The 20778-nt window shown below is 42.5% G+C and overlaps 1 protein-coding gene across 1 annotated transcript in view; it reads left to right on the top strand.

Moving 5' to 3' along the window:
* CMYA5 (cardiomyopathy associated 5) overlaps positions 1-19775 on the top strand; it is a gene marked incomplete at both ends in the record, with an annotated part of 104240 nt that extends 84465 nt beyond the window's left edge. Inside the window, 4 exons of the mRNA XM_079702318.1 lie at positions 10621-10754; positions 12032-12131; positions 14231-14404; positions 19529-19775. Of these exons, the coding sequence (XP_079558444.1) occupies positions 10621-10754; positions 12032-12131; positions 14231-14404; positions 19529-19775 (655 nt within the window). The remainder of the gene's footprint in view (positions 1-10620; positions 10755-12031; positions 12132-14230; positions 14405-19528) is intronic.
* Between the last annotated feature and the right edge of the window lie 1003 nt (positions 19776-20778).

Below are 20778 nucleotides of genomic sequence, written 5' to 3'. Positions count from 1 at the left end.
GCCATTCTGACTGGTGTGAGATGATATCTCATTGTAGTTTTGATTTGCATATATCTAATGATGAATGATGTTGAGCATTCATTCATGTGTTTGTTGGCAATCTGTATATCATCTTTGGAGAAATGTCAATTTAGGTCTTCTGCCCATTTTTGGATTGGGTTGTTTGTTTTTTTGATATTCAGCTGCATGAGCTGCTTGTAAATTTTGGAGATTAATCCTTTGTCAGTTGCTTCATGTGCAACTATTTTCCCCCATTCTGAGGGTTGTCTTTTTGTCTTGTTTATGGTTTCCTTTGCTGTGCAAAAGCTTTTAAGTTTCATTAGGTCCCATTTGTTTATTTTTGTTTTTATTTCCATTTGTCTAGGAGGTGGGTCAAAATGGATCTTGCTGTGATTGATGTCATAGAGTGTTCTGCCTGTGTTTTCCTCTAAGAGTTTTATCGTGTCTGACCTAAAAATAAAAAGTTTATTTTTGTGTATGGTGTTAGGGAGTATTCTAATCTCATTCTTTTACATGTAGCTTTTCAGTTTTCCCAGCACCACTTATTGAAGAGGCTGTCTTTTCTCCACTGTATATTCTTGCCTCCTTTATCAAAGATAAGGTGACCATATGTGCATGGGTTTATCTCTGGGCTTTCTGTCCTGTTCCATTGATCTATATTTCTGTTTTTGTGCCAGTACCATATGGTCTTGATTACTGTAGCTTTGTAGTATAGTCTGAAATCAGGGAGCCTGATTCCTCCAGCTCTTTTTCATTCTCAAGATTGCTTTGGCTATTCGGGGTCTTTTGTGTTTCCATACAAATTGTGACATGTTTTGTTCTAGTTCTGTGAAAAATGCCAGTGGTAGTTTGAAAGGGATTGCATTGAATCTGTAGATTGCTTTGGATAGTATAGTCATGTTCACAATGTGGATTCTTCCAATCCAAGAACATGGTATATCTCTCCTTCTGTTTTTATCATCTTTAATATCTTTCATCAGTGTCTTATAGTTTTCTGCATACAGGTCTTTTCTTTCCTTAGGTAGGTTTATTACTAGATATTTTATTTTTTGTTGCAATGGTAAATGGGAGTGTTTTCTTAATTTCACTTCCAGATTTTTCATCATTAGTGTATAGGAATGCCAGAGATTTCTGTGCATTAATTTTGTATCCTGCTACTTTACCAAATTCATTGATTAGCTCTAGTAGTTTTCTGGTAGCATCTTTAGGATTCTCTGTGTATAGTATTTTGTCATCTGCAAACAGTGACAGCTTTACTTCTTCTTTTCCAATTTGGATTCCTTTTATTTCTTTTTCTTCTCTGAGTGCTGTGGCTAATATTTCCAAAACTATGTTGAATAAGAGTGGTGAGAGTGGGAAACCTTGTCTTGTTCCTGATCTTAGTGGAAATGGTTTCAGTTTTTCACAATGGAGGATGATGTTGGCTGTGGCTTTGTCATATATTTCCTTTATTATGTTGAGGAAAGTTCCCTCTATGCCTACTTTCTGCAGGGTTTTTATCATAAATGGGTGTTGAATTTTGTCAAAAGCTTTCTCTGCATCTATTGAGATGATCATATGGTTTTTCTCCTTCAGTTTGTTAATAGGCTGTATCACATTGATTGATTTGCCTATATTGAAGAATCCTTGCATTCCTGGGATAAACCCCACTTGATCATGGTGTATGATCCTTTTAATGTGCTGTTGGAGTCTGTTTGCTAGTATTTTGTTGAGGATTTTTGCATCTGTGTTCATCAGTGATATTGGCCTGTAGTTTTCTTTCTTTGTGCCATCTTTGTCTGGTTTTGGTATCAGGGTGATGGTGGCCTCGTAGAATGAGTTTGGGAGTGTTCCTCCCTCTTATATATTTTGGAAGAGTTTGAGAAGGATAGGTGTTAGCTCTTCTCTAAATGTTTGATAGAATTCGCCTGTGAAGCCATCTGGTCCTGGGCTTTTGCTTGTTGGAAGATTTTTAATCAGTTTCAATTTCAGTGCTTGTGATTGGTCTGTTCATATTTTCTGTTTCTTCTTGGTTCAGTCTCAGAAGGTTGTGCATTTCTAATAATTTGTCCATTTCTTCCAGGTTGTCCATTTTATTGGCATAGAGTTGCTTCTAGTAATCTCTCATGATCCTTTGTATTTCTGCAGTGTCAGTTGTTACTTCTCCTCTTTCATTTCTAATTCTATTGATTTGAGTCTTCTTCCGTTTTTTCTTGATGAGTCTGGCTAATGGTTTATCAATTTTGCTTATCTCCTCTAAGAACCAGCTTTTAGTTTTATTGATCTTTGCTGTCGTTTCCTTCATTTCTTTTTCATTTATTTCTGATCTGATCTTTATGATTTCTTTCCTTCTGCTAACTTTGGGATATTTTTGTTCTTCTTTCTCTAATTGCTTTAGGTGTAAGGTTAGGTTGTTTATTTGAGATGTTTCTTTTTTCTTAAGGTATGATTGTATTGCTATAAACTTCCCTCTTAGAACTGCTTTTGCTGCATCTCATAGGTTTTAGGTCATCGTGTTTTCATTGTCATTTGTTTCTAGGTATTTTTTGATTTCCTCTTTGATTTCTTCAGTGATCTCTTGATTATTAAGTAGTGTATTGTTTAGCCTCCATGTGTTTGTATTTTTTACAGATGTTTTCCTGTAATTGATATCTAGCCTTATAGCGTTGTGGTCGGACAAGATACTTGATACGATTTCAATTTTCTTAAATTCACCAAGGCTTGATTTGTGACCCAAGATATGATCTATCCTGGAGAATGTTCCATGAGCACTTGAGAAGAATGTGTATTCGGTTGTTTTTGGATGGAATGTCCTATAAAGATCAATGAAGTCCATCTTGTTTAATGTGTCATTTAAAGCTTGTGTTTCCTTATTTTCATTTTGGATGATCTGTCCATTGGTGTAAGTGGGGTGTTAAAGTCCCCTCCTATGATTGTGTTACTTTCGATTTCCCCTTTTATGACTGTTAGTATTTGCCTTATGTATTGAGGTGCTGCTATGTTGGGTGCATAAATATTTACAATTGTTATATCTTCTTGGATTGATCCCTTGATCATTATATAGTCTCCTTCTTTGTCTCTTGTAATAGTCTTTATTTTAAAGTCTATTTTGTCTGATATGAGAATTGCTACTCCAGCTTTCTTTTGATTTCCATTTGCATGGAATATCTTTTTCCATCCCCTCACTTTCAGTCTGTATGTGTCCCTAGGTCTAAAATGGGTCTCTTGTAGACAGCATATATATGGGTCTTCTTTTTGTATCCATTTAGCCAGTCTGTGTCTTTTGGTTTGAGCATTTAATCCATTTACATTTAAGGTAATTATCGATATGTGTGTTCCTATTCCCATTTTCTTAATTGTTTTGGGTTTGTTATTGTAGGTCTTTTCCTTCTCTTGTGTTTCCTGTGTAGAGAAGTTCCTTTAGCATTTGTTGTAAAGCTAGTTTGGTGGTGCTGAATTCTCTTAGCTTTTTCTTGTCTGTAAAGGTTTTAATTTCTCCATCAAATCTGAATGAGATCCTTGCTGGGTAATCTTGGTTGTAGGTTTTTCTCCTTCATCACTTTAAGTATGTCCTGCCACTCCCTTCTGGCTTGCAAAGTTTCTGCTGAAAGATCAGCTGTTAACCTTATGGGGATTCCCTTGTGTGTTATTTGTTGTTTTTCCCTTGCTGCTTTTAATATGTTTTCATTGTATTTAATTTTTGATAGTTTGATTAATATGTGTCTTGGTGTGTTTCTCCTTTGATTTATCCTTTATGGGACTCTCTGTGCTTCCTGAACTTGATTAACTATTTCCTTTCCTATATTAGGGAAGTTTTCAACTATAATCTCTTCAAATATTTTCTCAGTCCCTTTCTTTTTCTCTTCCTCTAGGACCCCTCTAATTTGAATATTGGTGCATTTAATGTTGTCCAAGAGGTCTCTGAGACTGTCCTCAATTCTTTTCATTCTTTTTTCTTTATTCTGCTCTGCAGTAGTTATTTCCACTATTTTATCTTCCAGGTCACTTATCTGTTCTTCTGCCTCAGTTATTCTGCTATTGATCCCTTCTAGAGAATTTTTAATTTCATTTATTGTGCTATTCATCATCGTTTGTTTGCTGTTTAGTTCTTCTAGTTCCTTGTTAAACATTTCATGTATTTTCTCCATTCTATTTCCAAGATCTTGGATCATCTTTACTATCATTTTTCTGAATTCTTTTTCAGGTAGACTGCCTATTTCCTCTTCATTTGTTAGGTCTGCTGGGTTTTTGCCATGCTCCTTCATCTGCTGTGAGTTTCTCTGTCTTCTCATTTTGCTAAACTTACTGTTTGTGGTCTCCTTTTCACAGGCTGCAGGTTCGTAGTTCCCGTTGTTTTTGGTGTGTGTCCCCAGTGGGTAAAGTTGGTTCATTGGGTTGCATTGGCTTCCTGGTGGAGGGGACTAGTGCCTGTGTTCTGGTGGATGAGGCTGGATCTTGTCTTTCTGGTGGGCAGGTCCACTTGTGGTGGTGTGTTTTGGGGTGTCTGTGGCCTTATTATGATTTTAGGCAGCCCCTCTGCTAATGGATGGGGTTGTGTTCCCGTCTTGCTAGTTATTTGGCATAGTGTGTCCAGCACTGTAGCTTGCTGGTCGTTGAGTGGAGCTGGGTCTTGGTGTTGAGATGGAGATCTCTGGGAGATTTTCACCATTTGATATTACGTGGAGCTGGTAGGTCTCTTGTGGACCAGTGTCCTGAACTTGGCTCTCCCACCTCAGAGGCACAACCCTGACTCCTGTCTGGAGCACCAAGAGCCTGTCATGCACACGGCTCAGAATAAAAGGGAGAAAAAAAAAAGAAAGAAAGAAAGAAGAAGATAAAATAAAATACAGTTATTAAAGTAAAAAATAGTTATTTTTAAGTAATAAAAAAAGAAAAAAGAGAGGAAGAAGAGAGCAACCAAACCAAAAAACAAATCCACCAATGATAAGAAGTGCTAAAAACTATACTAAAATAAAACAAACAAACAAACAAACAAACCAAAAAAAACGGACAGACAGAACCCTAGGACAAATGGTAAAAGCAAAGCTATACAGACAAAATCACACACAGAAGCATACACATACACACTCACAAAAAGAGAAAAAGGGGAAAATATATATATATCGTTGCTCCCAAAGTCCATCTCCTCAATTTGGGATGATTCGTTGTCTAGTCAGGTATTCCACAGATGCAGGGTACATCAAGTTGATCGTGGAGATATAATCCGCTGCTCCTGTGGCTGCTAGGAGAGATTTCCCTTTCTCTGTTTGCACAGCTCCTGGGGTTCAAACAGATCCGCCTCTGTGTGTAGGTTGCTTGAGGGAGTCTGTTCTTCGCTCAGACAGGACGGGGTTAAAGTAACAGCTGATTCGGGGGCTCTGGCTCACTCAGGCCGGGGAGAGGGAGGGATACAGATGTGGGGCGAGCCTGCGGGGGCAGAGGCCGGAGGGACGTTGCACCAGCCTGAGGCGCGCCGTGCACTCTCCCGGGGAAATTGTCCCTGGATCATGGGACCCTGGCAGTGGCGGGCTGCACAGGCTCCCGGGAGGTGAGGTGTGGATAATGACCTGTGCTTGCACACAGGCTTCTTGGTGGCAGCAGCAGCAGCCTTAGCGTCTCATGCCCGTCTCTGGGGTCCGCGCTGATAGCCGCGGCTCGCGCTCGTCTCTGGAGCTCCTTTAAGCGGCACTCTTAATACCCTCTCCTTGTGCACCAGGAAACAAAGAGGGAAGAAAAAGTGTCTTGCCTCTTCAGCAGGTCCAGACTTTTTCCCGTACTCCCTCCCGGCTAGCCGTGGCGCGCTAACCCCTTCAGGCTGTGTTCACGCCGCCAGTCCTCTCCCTGCGATTCGACCCAAGCCCGAGCCTCAGCTCCCAGCCCCCGCCGGCCCCGGCAGGTGAGCAGACAAACCTCTCGGGCTGGTGAGTGCCGGTCGGCACCGATCCTCTGTGTGGGAATCTCTCCACTCTGCCCTCCCACCCCTTGCTGCGCTCTCCTCCATGGCTCCAAAGCTTACCCCCCTCCGCCACCTGCAGTCTCCGACCGCAAAGGGGCTTCTAGTGTGTGGAAACCTTTCCTCCTTCACAGCTCCCTCCCACTGGTGCAGGAGCCGTCCCTATTCTTTTGTCTCTGTTTTTTCTTTTTTCTTTTGCCCTACCGAGGTACGTGGGGGGTTTCTTGCCTTTTGGGAGGTCTGAGGTCTTCTGCCAGTGTGTTCAGTTGGTGTTCTGTAGGAGTTGCTCCACATGTACATATATTTCTGATGTATTTGTGGGGAGAAAGGTGATCTCCACGTCTTACTCTTCCGCCATCTTAAAGCTCCTCTCCATACTTTTTTTTTTTTTTTTTTTGCCGTATGCGGGCCTCTCACTGTTGTGGCCTCTCCCGTTGTGGAGCACAGGCTCCGGTCACGCAGGGTCAGCAGCCGTGGCTCATGGGCCTAGCCACTCCTTGGCATGTGGGATCTTCCCAGAACGGGGCACGAACCCATGTCCCCTGCATCGGCAGGCAGACTCTCAACCACTGCGCCACCAGGGAAGCCCCTCCATACGTATTTTTTCATGTTAATGTTAGTTTAGATCTACTTTCAGGAGGAAGTATGCAGTAGGGAATCCAACTTTATTTTTTCTACTGTGGCTATCCTGCTGTGCCAGCAAGAAAACCCATCATTTTCCTTTCTGATTTGAAATACTTCCATTATTATATACTAAAGAACCTATGTATTTGAGTCTATTCCTCACCTTTATAATCTATTCCATTGATCCATCTATTTATGCCCTAGTACCATGCTGTTTTTATTATTATAGCTTTATAATTTTAGAATTCATGTAGGTTAGGTTGCCCCTTCATGACTTTTTTTTTCTTTTGCTATTTGCTAGTTTATTTTTCATATGATATTTAGAATCAGACTGTGTAGTCACCTCTACTCCCCTGCCCCTGACAATTTGGTAGTTTTAGAGATCATGTTAAACTGACAAATTAATTTAGGGAGTATTGAAATTTTTGTGATGTTGCATTTTTGTACCCAAGAACTGATATGCCTTTCCTTTTAGTCAAGTCTTTTGTGTGCTTTCCTTCAGTACCATTTTCAAAAATATTTTTCATATAAATCTTATATACTTTTGTTATGTTTGCCACTATTCTAAATAAGAGCTTTCTTTTGCTTTATCTTCTATCTAGTTGTTATTTGTATATGAACGATTTTGATTTCTTATATTAGTTTCACATCTAGCTATTCCACTAAATTCTGAGTTTTTTGTCTGATTTTCTTAGGTTTTCTAGATAGCAGTCATATCATCTGCAAATGGTAATAATTTTACCTCCTACCTCCCAATTTTTTTTAACCTCATGTCTGTCTCTCTGACTTAATGGGAATGCTTTTAGTATTTTCCCGTTAAGCATTAAGTCCCTAATGTTTTTTTCTTCATAAAGATCCTTTTCAATTCCCATGTGAAATATCAATAATTCTTGCCCCATTGTCTATGGTTAGTTGTGGCAAACTTTTCAATCATTCCTTGCAAAAATTAAAGAAGGAAAGGGCTCAGGCTAGAGAGGTCTTTGTTGTATTGGACAAACATCAGCCTCCTGGGGGCTTCCACTCGTTTCCTTCTGAAACAGCAGAAGAGGAGACCACTCTCATTTACATGGCAGCCCTTCAGACTTCTGAGGAGACAGTGGGTCTCCTTTGAATCATTTCTCTCTGCCTTACAGCATTGGAGTTTAACAACTTTGTCCTACCAATGAGCAAGCCAAAAGTCCTTTGAAGACCTGCTGGGTGCAGAGCTCTGTGATCAAACCCCACAGCATGCTTATGCTCTACCAGCAATCAGCTAATTTGCTGTGTCAGGGTTCCTAGATGCTTCCTTGTCCTCACATTCCTGGAACCTACACGTATAAAGCCTTTCCTTTCTATTGCACTATGGTACTTGTAGGGAGGATCCCACACTTATGACCCAAAGTGAGACTCTTTGAGTCAAATTTCTTATTGCCTTTGTAATTTTATTACTGGCTCTAGACTTCTTACATCGTCAGGTTAGTCACATTATTGATAAGGCTGAAATCTCTTCTTACCTAAGCATCAACAACTTGCTGTGGTTCCATTTGCTGTCTAATCACTTACTTCAGTTTGGATATTCTGTGAATTTGAATTCTACTCCAAACTATGCAAAACTTATTATAACTCATGTGGTTTCAGTTGCAATTATGACAAGTTTTTGGTTTTGAAATAAAAAAATATCATAATCTATGGAAGAGTGCCACTCTTCAGATTTCAAATTCCAAAATTTTTGAAGTTTTCATTTGGCTAAACATCAGGGACAGCTCACATGAAGGCTTTTATGACGTTCAAGTGAGGTCAGACAATAAATAGACATGGAAATGAACCATTCGTAGCTGAGCTTTTTTGCTTTGTTCTTGGTGCTTGAGCATAAGACAGCAACTTATAAACAATAAAACCCTACCATATTTCATATTACTTTAATTTTCATGCCTGGTGCTTTTATAGAGTCAGCGAGGGCATTAGGCATATTTGTCACGTCTGCATGACATGTTCGTGCACTGAAAGCAGATCTTATCCCATATAGTGGCTTCTGTACCATGTAAACTTTTATTCTTTAAATGACTAATAAGACATAGCATACAATTGACTATATATATGGAATTTCCTCCTTGACAGACTTCATAAAATTTAAGAGCAAAACTTACCCAAAATAGAGCATCCTTGGCATTTAACAACTGTATTATCACAAAATGAAACCCATAGGTTCTATCCAGTTTCTAGAGATGAAATTTCCTCACCTCTCCTTGTCACTTACCCCTCATGCAGGGACAGGGCCTGGGCACATGATAAGTGATCAATAAATATTTATTTGATGAGTGGATGAAGTCTGAAATTCAGTTCAGATCTGAGTGTGCTTATTGAGACAATCAGCTTGTTATAATTAATGTACATTGAAAACATCTCTTCAGTCATCAATGCAAATAAGATCAGCAATACATCTACCCCAGAATAATAATCTAGGTATTAGTTGGGAATTGCATTCTCAGTCATAGGACCTGGTTTTTTTGTTAATAAATTGAAGCATTATTAGTTGTCAGTGGACATGTGGCTCAATCCATGCATTCTCCATGCATCTAAAGATAGTACTCTCTGAGGACCTGCTCAGGTGGTAGTTTCTGAAATACCAATAAGGTTTGGGGAGTTTGTACTGACCTTTTCCAGATGCAGGCACTAAATAGCAAATATAGAAATAGACCCAGGCTTCTCCCCTCCCTGCCCCCTCCTGCTGAGGAACACACTGTGAGTTTTCTGTGCTTTTAGACATGAGGCTTTGATGGGGGAGGGATTGTTACTCTGTACAGATTTTCTGCTTCTAAAAAGTCTAAGTTCATCTGTTTTCTGGGTCAATGATAGTTTTTCCTTCTCCTGGTTCTCCATGGTATTCTCTAAGGTAGGTACTGAGAATGAAGTAAGTCAACAGAAGTAGAAATAACCTGAAAACAAAAATCAATCTGAGAATGAACAGTGGCCACTCTGATTCTAATGATTTTGTGGTACCTTCATTAATAATAAAACAAACACAAAGAAAATAAAAAACAAACAAAGCAAACAAACAGATTAAAAAAACCACATCTCCCTCTGAGAATGAACTTGAAGGCTATTGTACTATTGTTTTCAATGACTAGTATCCAATGCACATCTAACAGGAACAGGATTCTGATTCTTTAGTACTCAGATGAGGACTTCTTTTATTAGCAAGGAGCCTAACTTGTAACTCTCTCCAAAGCCTCTCCAAATGGAGGCTAAAAGAAAGAGCACTTGTATACTTTGTATAAATGCTCTAGGACGTGATATCAAGCAGGTAAAAGAGAATGGAAAAGAGGCACAAAAATTATTCCAGCTCATTGGCAAGTTCAGAGCTCCATCTTCAAATCCAACAAGTCCATTTGTGCTTAAATGGTTGGGCTGTTACAGCGTTCTTGCCAAGCCTGCTGCCATTTAGATACCACGACCAGCACTTTTCTTTTAATGTAAATGGGAGGTTTAGGACAGCAGCTTTGGGGATTTTATTTGGCAATTAGAATTCTCTTTTCTCTCCAGGATTAAGTTTGCTCTAAAGGATATTGTCTTCTTTAGAGATCTTCAGTTTCTATAAGTTGGCTGGCTTTGGCATGATGACCATGTACAAAATCAACACTCACCTTAAGTTTTCCACTATTCAGGATCTGTTAATGAGATGGTGTCTTTTGCATTACAGATTGGTTTAACATCATCTTAATCCACAAACGCCCTCTCAGCCAAAATTTGATAAACCAATATATGCTTGGGGACTCATTAACCACAAAATTAGTCTATTTTCTGAATTAAAAAAAAAAAAGTTTGGTTGGCTCTATTCCAAAGAGCTTTCTGGAAGGCACAATATTGGACAAAAGTTGACCAAGGTAGAAATGATTTGATAAAGTAAATTTAGTGGACAATGGCCATTTTATAAAATCTAGCTTGCTAACTCGGTGGTCAAAAAAAGGGAAAAATAAGTGATTTGTTGTTAATAAAAGATGTTCATTCACTACAGGATTGAAATATGATGAGTTGTTTAGCATATAGGGTTATATTTAAAATTATTATTTTCCCTTCATATTTAGATCTTTCTCTGGAATTAAAGGACTCCAACTGAAAGTTAACCTCCAACCCAATGACAATTACTTTTTCTACGTGAAAGCCATCAGTGCATTTGGGACAAGTGAGCAGAGTGAAGCTGCCCTCATTTCCACCAGAGGTACCTTCTCCTTTGCACACAGAGAACTATTTCCAAGCATTCCCATTCCTTCCCTTCCACCACCCAGAGAAGACATCCTAGAGGGCCACTTCTTCACGCCCCCAACCTGCTGGCAGTGCTAGGTTTTTGTCATGAGGACCCAAGATTGGCCAAAGGTCAAGGTGTTTGTTTTGTTTTTCTGGTTTAAGACATTCTCAACGTTGGCCACCCATTAGCAATCAGTCCAGGTGCTTAAGAAAATACTGATGTGGGGAGCCCACTCCTGGAGATCCTGGTCTAACTTACCTGGATATGGGCTCTGACAAGTGTTTTAAATCTCCTCAGATGATTCTTGTTTGGTTCACAATGTGCTATAGTTTGTGGGTATGTTTTGAGTGTGTGTGTGTGTTGGGGGAAGAGTGGGATGAGGATATTCTTACTTTATTACACTGTGAACTCTATGAACAAGCTTCTAGTCTTATTCTTCTGTTTATTTTCCATGCCTAGCACATGGTTTGTGCCCATTAATGTTTGTTGAATGAATGAATGAGTGAGCAACTCAAAAAAGTGATGAAACTGTTCAAGGGCATTTTGGGGAAAATACCCTTGATGGTGCCAACAAAATATGCTTGGCTGTTCTCAATTATTGTGAAAAGAAATGAGGAGTGGAAAAGTGATCATTTTATTATCTTATGCTAGACCCAAAGATGGCAAGATTGAGGGTGGCACATTATGTGATTTGCTTAACCAGCAAAAACTTGTGCACGCACCTTGGGTGTGATGTGGTTAGGGCCAGCCTGATGTTTATAAAGAGAGGGCATGAGCGGCTGTCTGTCCAGAAGTGTGTTCCCTGCAGTCCCAAATGGTGCCTGTACTTTCCACTGTTAGAACCACTCCTGGAGGTTAGACCATTGCATCTTCAAACTTTAATGTGCACATGAATCTCCCAAGGAGCTTGTTAAAATACCAATTGTGGTTCAGGAGGTCTGGGGCAGGCCCGAGATTCTGCATTTCTAACTAGTTTCCAGGTGAGGTAGGTAGGTGCTGCTGGTGCAGGGAGCATACTTTGCATAATAGAGTGAGCGCTAGTACAGGAGAAGCACACCGGGTGAGGTGACCAGCCACTGGTGTTCACTAGTCCTTATCACGGATGAAATTTTGCTGTGGATCTGAAAACACTGAGCAGAGGATTTTGATGTTAGAAGCAAGGGAGACTACGATCTGAAATGTGGGGCTTGGCCCAGGGATAGCACTGGACATTGCAGTAATGTTATAATCCTATTTTCTAACTACAATAGGAACGAGATTTCTCCTGCTGAGGGAAACGGCTCATCCCGCTCTGCAGATTTCCTCAGATGGGACAGTGATCAGCTTCGCTGAGAGGAGACGGCTGACAGAGTAAGTAGAAGAAGAAAGCACGAGACGCCTCAGCAGGACAGTCTTCTGAGGGTGTCACCTCGGTGTGGCCTCACCTGAGCACATTCTTGGTTTAGTGCACATGCCTGGTATGTGTGATATTGAGCATAAATTGGTACACACACATACAGTTCAGTTATGGTTCGTTACTAGGGGGAAAGTGACAGAGATCATTCAAACTTGGAGCAATATTTTTATTGGAAATATAAGCACAGATGGTTTTGTTTAACACATAGGCTGTTTTAAGGCATTATCTCTGGTTCAATGAAAAAAGAGCCTGTGTTAATTCTTCTATTATTTCAACAGCAAACCAGATTTTGAATCTATCCACTTGAAAAGGAATAGAGGAGAATGACATTTTGTTGAGTTTCTGGTTCTGGCCACATGCAGGACTTTCAGGATCTTGCCCTCCACCCCCATCCCCCAGAAGCTCCCACAAAAGGGAGGAGCAAAGTAAAGAAATCTGAAAGCTGAGGGCACGGTGGGGAGATTGCTCTGCAACTTGCCTGCACTCTCTCGTGGTTATTTTGAGGGTCAGAATGGTCAAATGGGAGAAAGTACGTGAAAAGCTTTTGAAAACTGTAACCCATGTGAAACACACTGCTGTTGGCACTGATGCGCCCGAGGTGCTCTCACAGTATAGCCCTGAGCCCACCAATGGTGACTTGTGCTGTTTTCCTCTCAGACTGCTATTCATCTGTCTGTGGCTCAGCTCAGGTGTTACCTGCTCCTGGAAATGACCAAGCCTTTTCTGGGCCCTGGCACCCTTGATCTTATCCGCAAAAAGGTCTGAGCACTTGTGGAGTCGTTTGTCAGATGCTCCATTTTGACTAGTCCTCAAGCAACAGCCTCGTCTTCCGCATCTTTAATCTCCAGAATCTAGCCTGGGGCCCAGAACACTGGAGATGCTAAGCATGTACAAATGAGTGAATTCAGGGGAAAAAAAAGATTTAAGAAATAAATTGAGCTTTTCTGTCTCTTTTGGATTTCTCAAAAAAATCAAAGAGAAAAGAAATAGATTGGAGGTTGGTAAGAGTTCATAGATAATAACTGTAATGTATTTGATAGAATTTTATTTATTTATTATTAACCTGAAAATTAACTCATAAATATCAGGCAGCTGGGCTTTGCTCCAGAGAGCAAGGGCCCATCAGTAGCCCCCTCTCTGAAATGAGGTTGTTGGGTAAAGACACGAGAAAATGAAGTACATTCCTTTGCATTAATCACTTTCTCATCTGTTAAAGGGGAGAGGGAGAGGGTGCTGACTGAATATTAACGCTGCTTAAATTAAAAATGCTTCCTTGCTGTCTCAGCCATTTCAAAGCAAAATTGAGCAATTCATGCAAACAAGGTCACCCATCCGCAGTGGAAAGTGCTTTGGTTCACTTCACTGCGTCTGTTACAAAAATAGCTGAGGTGAGACAAAAAGAGACCTTTTGACAACCTCTCAGGTGTACCTGCTACCATCTAAAGAGGCCAGAGTCCCAAAGACTGTTGACCACAAACCTCTGCGGAGCACAAGCATTACACCTGGTTCATCCAGGTGTAACCCCGCTCTGCTCTGGCCTCCCCAGACGGCTTGCTCTTCAGGAGCAGCACCTTTTTCGGTCTCTGTGCCCAGGAAAGTCAGCAGACACTGGAACTCATTGTGAGAGAAGGTTTTAGAGACTCCTTTTTGTGTATGTGCAAGTTTTGGAAGAAAACTTTGCAAGTCATGCTCTCTTGGAATTCTCCACCTGCCTCCCGTATATCTCTTCACTCTCTTTGAAAGCAGAGATTGTTCCATTTCTTTTTATCCTGCCATTATTCTAATTATTTCCTGGTTCCCAGTCCCTCCAAGAGACGCTATGTGTAATGCATGTGTGTTGAGTGTGGCAGTAGAAATGTGTTAAATGCATGTCGAGGGTTTGGGGAATTCTGTGGCCATCAGGTCAAGGTCGGGGGCACAATGAACAATGAATGTCTTTAGTCAAATTCCAGCAGTTTCCGAGGATAGACTCCTGCTTAAACTGTGTATACATTTATGGATGTTGGTGTTTATGAGATAAAGGCTGGCAATTCCTGATCAACTTTGCCTGCAGAATCCCATCAGTGCTGGGTGAGGAGCTGCCTGCCTGTGGCCAGCACTACTGGGAAACCACTGTCACAGACTGCCCAGTGTACCGACTGGGCATCTGCTCCAGCTCGGCGGTGCAGGCCGGTGCCCTGGGACAAGGAGAGGCCGCGTGGTACATGCACTGCTCTGAGCCGCAGAGGTAAGCCGGAGCCTGCCCCCCCCCCACTTAATCAAAGTGTCACGCGTTGACGTCTAGGCAGAGGGCTCTGAGGGACCTAATAAATAACCTCTCACTTCCCTGCCCGAGTTCTGAGTCAGCTGAGAAAGAAAACAAAAGACTCAAGTATTTGGAGATTCAACGACTACTCTGATTACTGAGGAAGCCGGTTTTAGAGAATGTGGTTCATATGTGAAAGCAAGAATGTTTCTTATATCGAACCCTATTAATAGACAGACTTGTACCCACACAGAGCCTTGGTCAGGGCAGCTTCCCATCCTGCGGGGCAGAGTAGGTTCCTGGAGAAGCATGTGCATCTCCTCAGGAAACTCGTCAGGAAGAGGTAGGGAAACACATGCATGGTTTTCCTTCAAAGCTCACCCCAGGGTGGGGAGAGACCACAAGGATAAGGCCAAAAGGGCTCCCTCCACGGAGGAATCAACAGGACTGAGGAAGAAGTAGGTCCCCAGTACCACCCCCCTACCCCACCGCCGTTGGTCTATATGAAGGGTTGGCAACCTATAGCCCAACAGGCCAAATATGACCCGCTGCCTTTTTTGTAAATGCAGTTTTGTTGGAACACAGTCAAGCTCATTTGTGTACGTATTGCCTATGGCTGCCTTTGTGCTACAATGGCAGAGTTGACTAGTTGTAATAGAGATTGAATGGCCCCAAAGCCTAAGATATTTCCTATCTGGCCCTTTACAGACAAAGCTGACTAACCTCTGGTCTATATTATTAGTGTTACCGACCTGGGTTCTTGGACTCTTTAATCAATAGAAATTGATAAGAGGCCAGACGAGGAATGCAAGCAAGGCTTTACTGGGACTCGTGCTGCGGCAGGAGAGAGCAAGAACAAGGGCTTCCCTGGTGGCGCAGTGGTTGAGAGTCCGCCTGCCGATGCAGGGGACACGGGTTCGTGCCCCGGTCTGGGAAGATCCCACATGCCGCAGAGCGGCTGGGACCGTGAGCCATGGCCGCTGAGCCTGTGCGTCCGGAGCCTGTGCTCTGCATCGGGAGAGGCCACAACAGTGAGAGGCCCACGTACCGCAAAAAAAAAAAAAGAGAGAGAACAAGTAATAGGTACCCACGCTCACTCCGTGCGGGGGAGTGAGCTGGTCCGTTATATGGGCTGAGGGTAGGGGAGGATTGCTGGGTCAGGCGGGAGGCGTGGCTTAGGTGGTCCACCCACCCCCTTGGCGGTGTGCTGTGGGCACGGATCATGCGCAGTACCCTGCTTTTGCTCCCAGCACCTCAGAAGTGGCAGTTGAGTTTTGGCCTTTTTGTATCTGTTGTTCATAATTTGCCCCAACTGGACATGCATGCAGTTGTTTTTAGTCCTTTATAGTTTCTTTGTATTTTGTTGCTCAAGAAGACATTTGTCCAGGTGCAAGTGCTGCAGTAAAGGGTCCTAGGTCCCAGCCTGTCTCATTAGTATTGTTTAATTGCTTGATGTGAAAAAGCTGTTAACCTGTGTTAGCTAAGGCGAGCATGTTATGAACTGAACATGCGCACAAGATAGTCTAATAAAAGAGCGTGAGACTGGAGCCAGGAACCTGATTTTAGTCCTGGCTCCATTCTCTACTAGCCTCCTATTGACTACTCACCAGAAGTTGGTTAATCTAATGAGCATATCTGAGGTGCCTCATCTGTCTTGTCAGGGGACAGTGATGCCTGGTCTGCTACATTTTGGGGTTGTGAGGATCACATGAAGTCAGGTACAAGGAAGAGCTTTGAAATTGTAAAGGATCAAATGTGAGGAATTATTCAAATGTAATGCTTAAAAAGGAAGCAGTGCTCGCAAGTTCCCAGAAAAAGGCCCACAGATTGGAATTTTGCATATTTCTGGCTGCACATCTCTCCCTGCATCCTACTTGACAGAGTTTGATTCTCTGACATGGTTCATAAGGACACCATCTCCAAGAGCTATTTAAAGTCACATTCCATCAAGGCAGAGCCATGATGATTAATTGATATTCAGCCTCCTCCTAGAGCTGAAAAATCATTCAAACCCAGAGTTTATAATCGGTAGACTTAGATCTGGAACTAGGTATTGATTTCATGAAAATTTCCTTAGACACTTGAACCCTTAAGAACCCAAACCAAAGACGAGAGTCCAATACAGAGTTCTAGACTCTAGAAAACAGAACTGTTCATTTCATTCAGCAGGTTCAACAACTTTGGTCTTTGGCTCTTGTGGGCCCAGGGTAGGTTCTGTAGATTATGGGAGGAGGAGTGTGCTGTGTGTGGTCACAGCACAGAAAGGTCAGGTCTTAAATGCCTCATTTCATGTTCCAAATTAGAGCACCCTGGCCTTCAGGTTACTGAGAGTACGGCTATAGCAGACCCTCCTGTGTTTTTCCATTTTCCTTGCTTCATGATTTAAACCAAGCGGTATTACTCTTGATTCTACTTGCATCAGGCTTTAAGATGTTACAACTGGATAGGAGAAATGAAGAGAGTCTAAGGAGAAGGAATCAATGGTATTTCATCCTGTCTGTTCCTAACTTACTTCTCTAGTTCAAGGCTTTGTTTCCTTTACTAGTTTCATCCACAGCCAACATGCCTGTGCTCTTCTTCCAGTCTCCACCCACTCCAAGCCATTCTATGTGTCACAACTGGCAAATATTTCTCAAACATCATTTGCATCATGTCCCTTCCTTTTCTGCTCAAAAATCTACAAACATCTACAGTGGTGTTGACACTCAGGTGGGACCACAATGAAGGGGGAAGCCAGGAAGAATGTGACCAGGCTGGAGTATGAGGAGGCCTGAGGGGAGTGGCCACCAGGGTGGAGAGGAGTCTGGGCTCATTCTGGGCCATCAGTGAGATTCACAGGGGTGGTCCACCCAGGTGGGAAACCTCGCCAAGGTAGTTCCAGGGTCATGCAGATGTCAAGAATCAGGCTTCTGGATGACCTTTGTTTGAACAGGGACCAGCAGTCCAAAGGATAGGGAGGGAGTCAGGCCGCGGCAGATAGGCTTGGTTTCAGGCCAGAGTGCAGGTTGGAGAAGGAAGTGATGTGCTCAGTAGGAAATGGAGGCAGAAACAAGACAGGGCAAATTCCAGGCCCTGTAGAACTGGTGGGTCCAAGGCTTCAAGGAATGTCTTTCCCTCCTTGACCTCCATGGTAGTGATTAGCTCAGGGACTGACCAGGGCTGGGCCTGTGGGCACCGGGCACCTTCTAAGCAGGGTAGGGAAATGGCTTATGCGGGCATTCAGAACCCTCTAGACCAGTGCTACGCAATCACACATTCTGCAAAAATAGAAAAGTGGTGTCATATGTGGCTCTTGAGCACTTGAAATGTGGTTAATAGGACTGACGAACTGAATTTTGAATTTTACTTAATTTTAATTTAAGTGTCCACATGTGCCTGGTGGCCACTATATTGGACAGGGCAGGTCTAGAGCCTGGCCTCTGACTTACCTATCCAGGTAATATCCTCAAAGTCATTCACATGTCCCCTCCTAACCCATCAGTCAGATGGTGATGTTCTCCATGACTTACAGGTTTATTCTGCCACCTCATCACTGCTTCTGCTGCCCCAATGGCTTGGATCGCCTTCTCTGTTTTTTCCCCATCCAGTCCTGACCATTCTTCTTTGGCTGAATGTGAGCCCATCTGCTCCCCAAGCCCCTTCTGTAAGAGCCCCAGCCTGTTCTCCATCTGTTCTCCAAGGATGAATTTGGGCAGCCCAACAGCCCACTGCTGTTCTCCATCATTGCCACCTGCAGCCTCTGTGTGCTTTACAGGTTCTAAAACTTCATAATGTTCTGCCATATTTCACATTAGCAAAGCACTGAAGAGGTCCTTTATCATTGTGGAAGTCTTGCTTACCTTCCATCCCTGTGAACCTCTGCCCTTTCACATGAGCTTCTTTCAGTGAGGAAATTGCTAACTTGCCATTTCCTAAATATTCGTGCACTCAAGCTTCTGGGCCTTTAAGAGAGATGTCACAGGTCTTCAAGGTCCTTGTCCTTCTCAGCCACACCAGAGTCACCCAGTTTCTCCGGCCCCAGTCTTCCCAGTGTCACTCCCACCCTCAGACCTATCATATCCACAGATCTGTCCCTCATCTATTTTCTTCTCTTCCATCTCTCATTTCTTCTCTTCTCCTGCTTTCAGGGCTCCACCCTCTGTTTCTAAGATTGCCAGGAGAAAACTCCCACCTTGTGTTACTTTTTTGCATAGAGCAATTTAACTTCTTCTGTTCAGCAATTTCTCGTTGCCAACCTGGCCTTGAACCTTTCCTTTCACAACTAAACCAGGTCCATTAAATGTGTAAGGAAACACTTTGCCAATCTGTGCTCTAAGCTGGAGTCTCAGCCCCAGCCCATGTTTAAGTCATCAACAGTTTTCATTCCTGCTCAGTAGAGTATGGTTTCCCTAGGGGCAAGGACAGTATGCTATGGTCTGCATATCCCCCAGAGGTGCAGAGGTCTGGCAAAGTACAGGACACACAGATATGTCCAATGACTACATGTTGAACTGAATTTGTTTGAATTGAAGAAAGAAATCAAAGGCAACCCCCCTTGGCTGTAAGGGTGCAGAAAACACTGAGAAGATGAAAAGGAAAGTTGATTTGGGTCAGTGGGAGTGTACAAAAGATGAAGTTGGGCAAAAATAATGAAATATTTCTTAAACTTCATAAAGGTCCTTATGTAAGTTACTTACAAAATTTTTAAATGGTAAAATTAATACACTTTATGGAAGGCAAGCCCGCGGTACTTTTTAAAGTACATGGCAACCTCAAAGGAGTTTTATTCAAAAGAATGACACACCATGAATGCAGTAGTTAAAACACGTGGGCAGCTGGGAAAGAATTAAAATGTTGAGAAAAATCACAAGGGAGGCATATGTTGGTTATTCTGGGACTGCCTCCTAATGTAGAAGGAGCAAAATTATTAAAAATACTCGTCTGTTGGGAAGAGCTATGCATTTTAGCATCTAGGAGGGATCTGGTTAAAGTATTTGGGACAATGTTATTGCAACTCATTGTGAATTGAGGTGAACAACTGCAAAATCGGTTATCTCCAAGTGATTTTCTTTATCATGGTCCTTCAAGATTTCCAAAGTTTTCAATTCCCATTCCATTCCATTTCAGATACACATTTTTCTACAGTGGCATTGTGAGCGATGTCCACGTGACGGAGCGTCCCGCCAGAGTGGGCATCCTACTGGACTACACCACCCAAAGGCTCCTGTTTATAAACTCTGAGACTGGACAGTTGCTCTTCATCATCAGGCACAGGTTTAATGAGGGCGTCCACCCTGCCTTTGCTCTGGAGAAACCCGGGAAATGCACTTTGCACCTGGGAATAGAGCCCCCAGATTCTGCAAGGCACAAGTGATCGTTGGCTTTTAGAGTTTGCAAGAACAAAATTCAAATTTGGGGGGTCCGTTGTTCTTTCCTATGGGTGCTAGACATTATTCAAAACGTCTTCTGGGGCTTCCCTGGTGGTGCAGTGGTTGAGAGTCCGCCTGCCGATGCAGGGGACACGGGTTCGTGCCCCGGTCCGGGAAGATCCCACATGCTGCGGAGTGGCTGGGCCCGTGAGCCATGGCCACTGAGCCTGTGCGTCCGGAGCCTGTGCTCCGCAACGGGAGAGGCCACAACAGTGAGAGGCCCGCGTACCGCAAAAAAAACAAAACAAAACAAAACAAAAAACAAACAAAAAAAGTCTTCTGCACATTAGCACTAGTAATAGCTCCATGCACAGTGATCAGCACGCGAGCAAAACCACCAAGGAAACTGTGACTTTCCAGAGCATCACGTGAGTAAAGAGGATGGAAAAAGCGATCTCCGCCTTTGGTTTATATACGTTTGAGTTCTTCCCTAAGTTAAAAGGATTTATATCTGACTTGGGAATCAAAATAGTGAAATGGACTCCCACCTGTTTCACTGGTAAAAGAAATCCTCAGATAGACAGGTCTGAAGGGAAGGTTGTGCTGGTGATACATCTCCTCCGGCAAGAAACACTGGCCTTTTCCACAAGAAAAATGTCACCTCACTTCACCAAAGGATGCGGAGCGCTAATCAGCAGAGAAAGTGTTTTAACCATTCAAAGCTGATAACGAACGGTTTTGTAATCATTGTATACTGTAGAACACGAGTCTCTTTTCCCTGAAATTTTAAATGTAGAAAAGTGCTAGATATTAGAAATTTCCATTTTGTTAAATAAATGGTTAGAGTCTATAAAACAAAACATGTTATGTGAACTTACTGCATGTGACTTGTGAGTCTGGCATCTCTGGACGGGACAAACTGCGAATAAAGAGCCATCACACTGCAGTGGGTTGTGCTACCGCTCATTTTCATGTGAGAATTTTACACATATATGTTTTAAAATCGAA

The sequence above is a fragment of the Hyperoodon ampullatus genome (assembly GCF_949752795.1).
Source record: "Hyperoodon ampullatus genome assembly, chromosome: 4".
Taxonomy (NCBI): domain Eukaryota; kingdom Metazoa; phylum Chordata; class Mammalia; order Artiodactyla; family Ziphiidae; genus Hyperoodon; species Hyperoodon ampullatus.
This window is presented reverse-complemented; position numbering and strand designations above follow the sequence as displayed.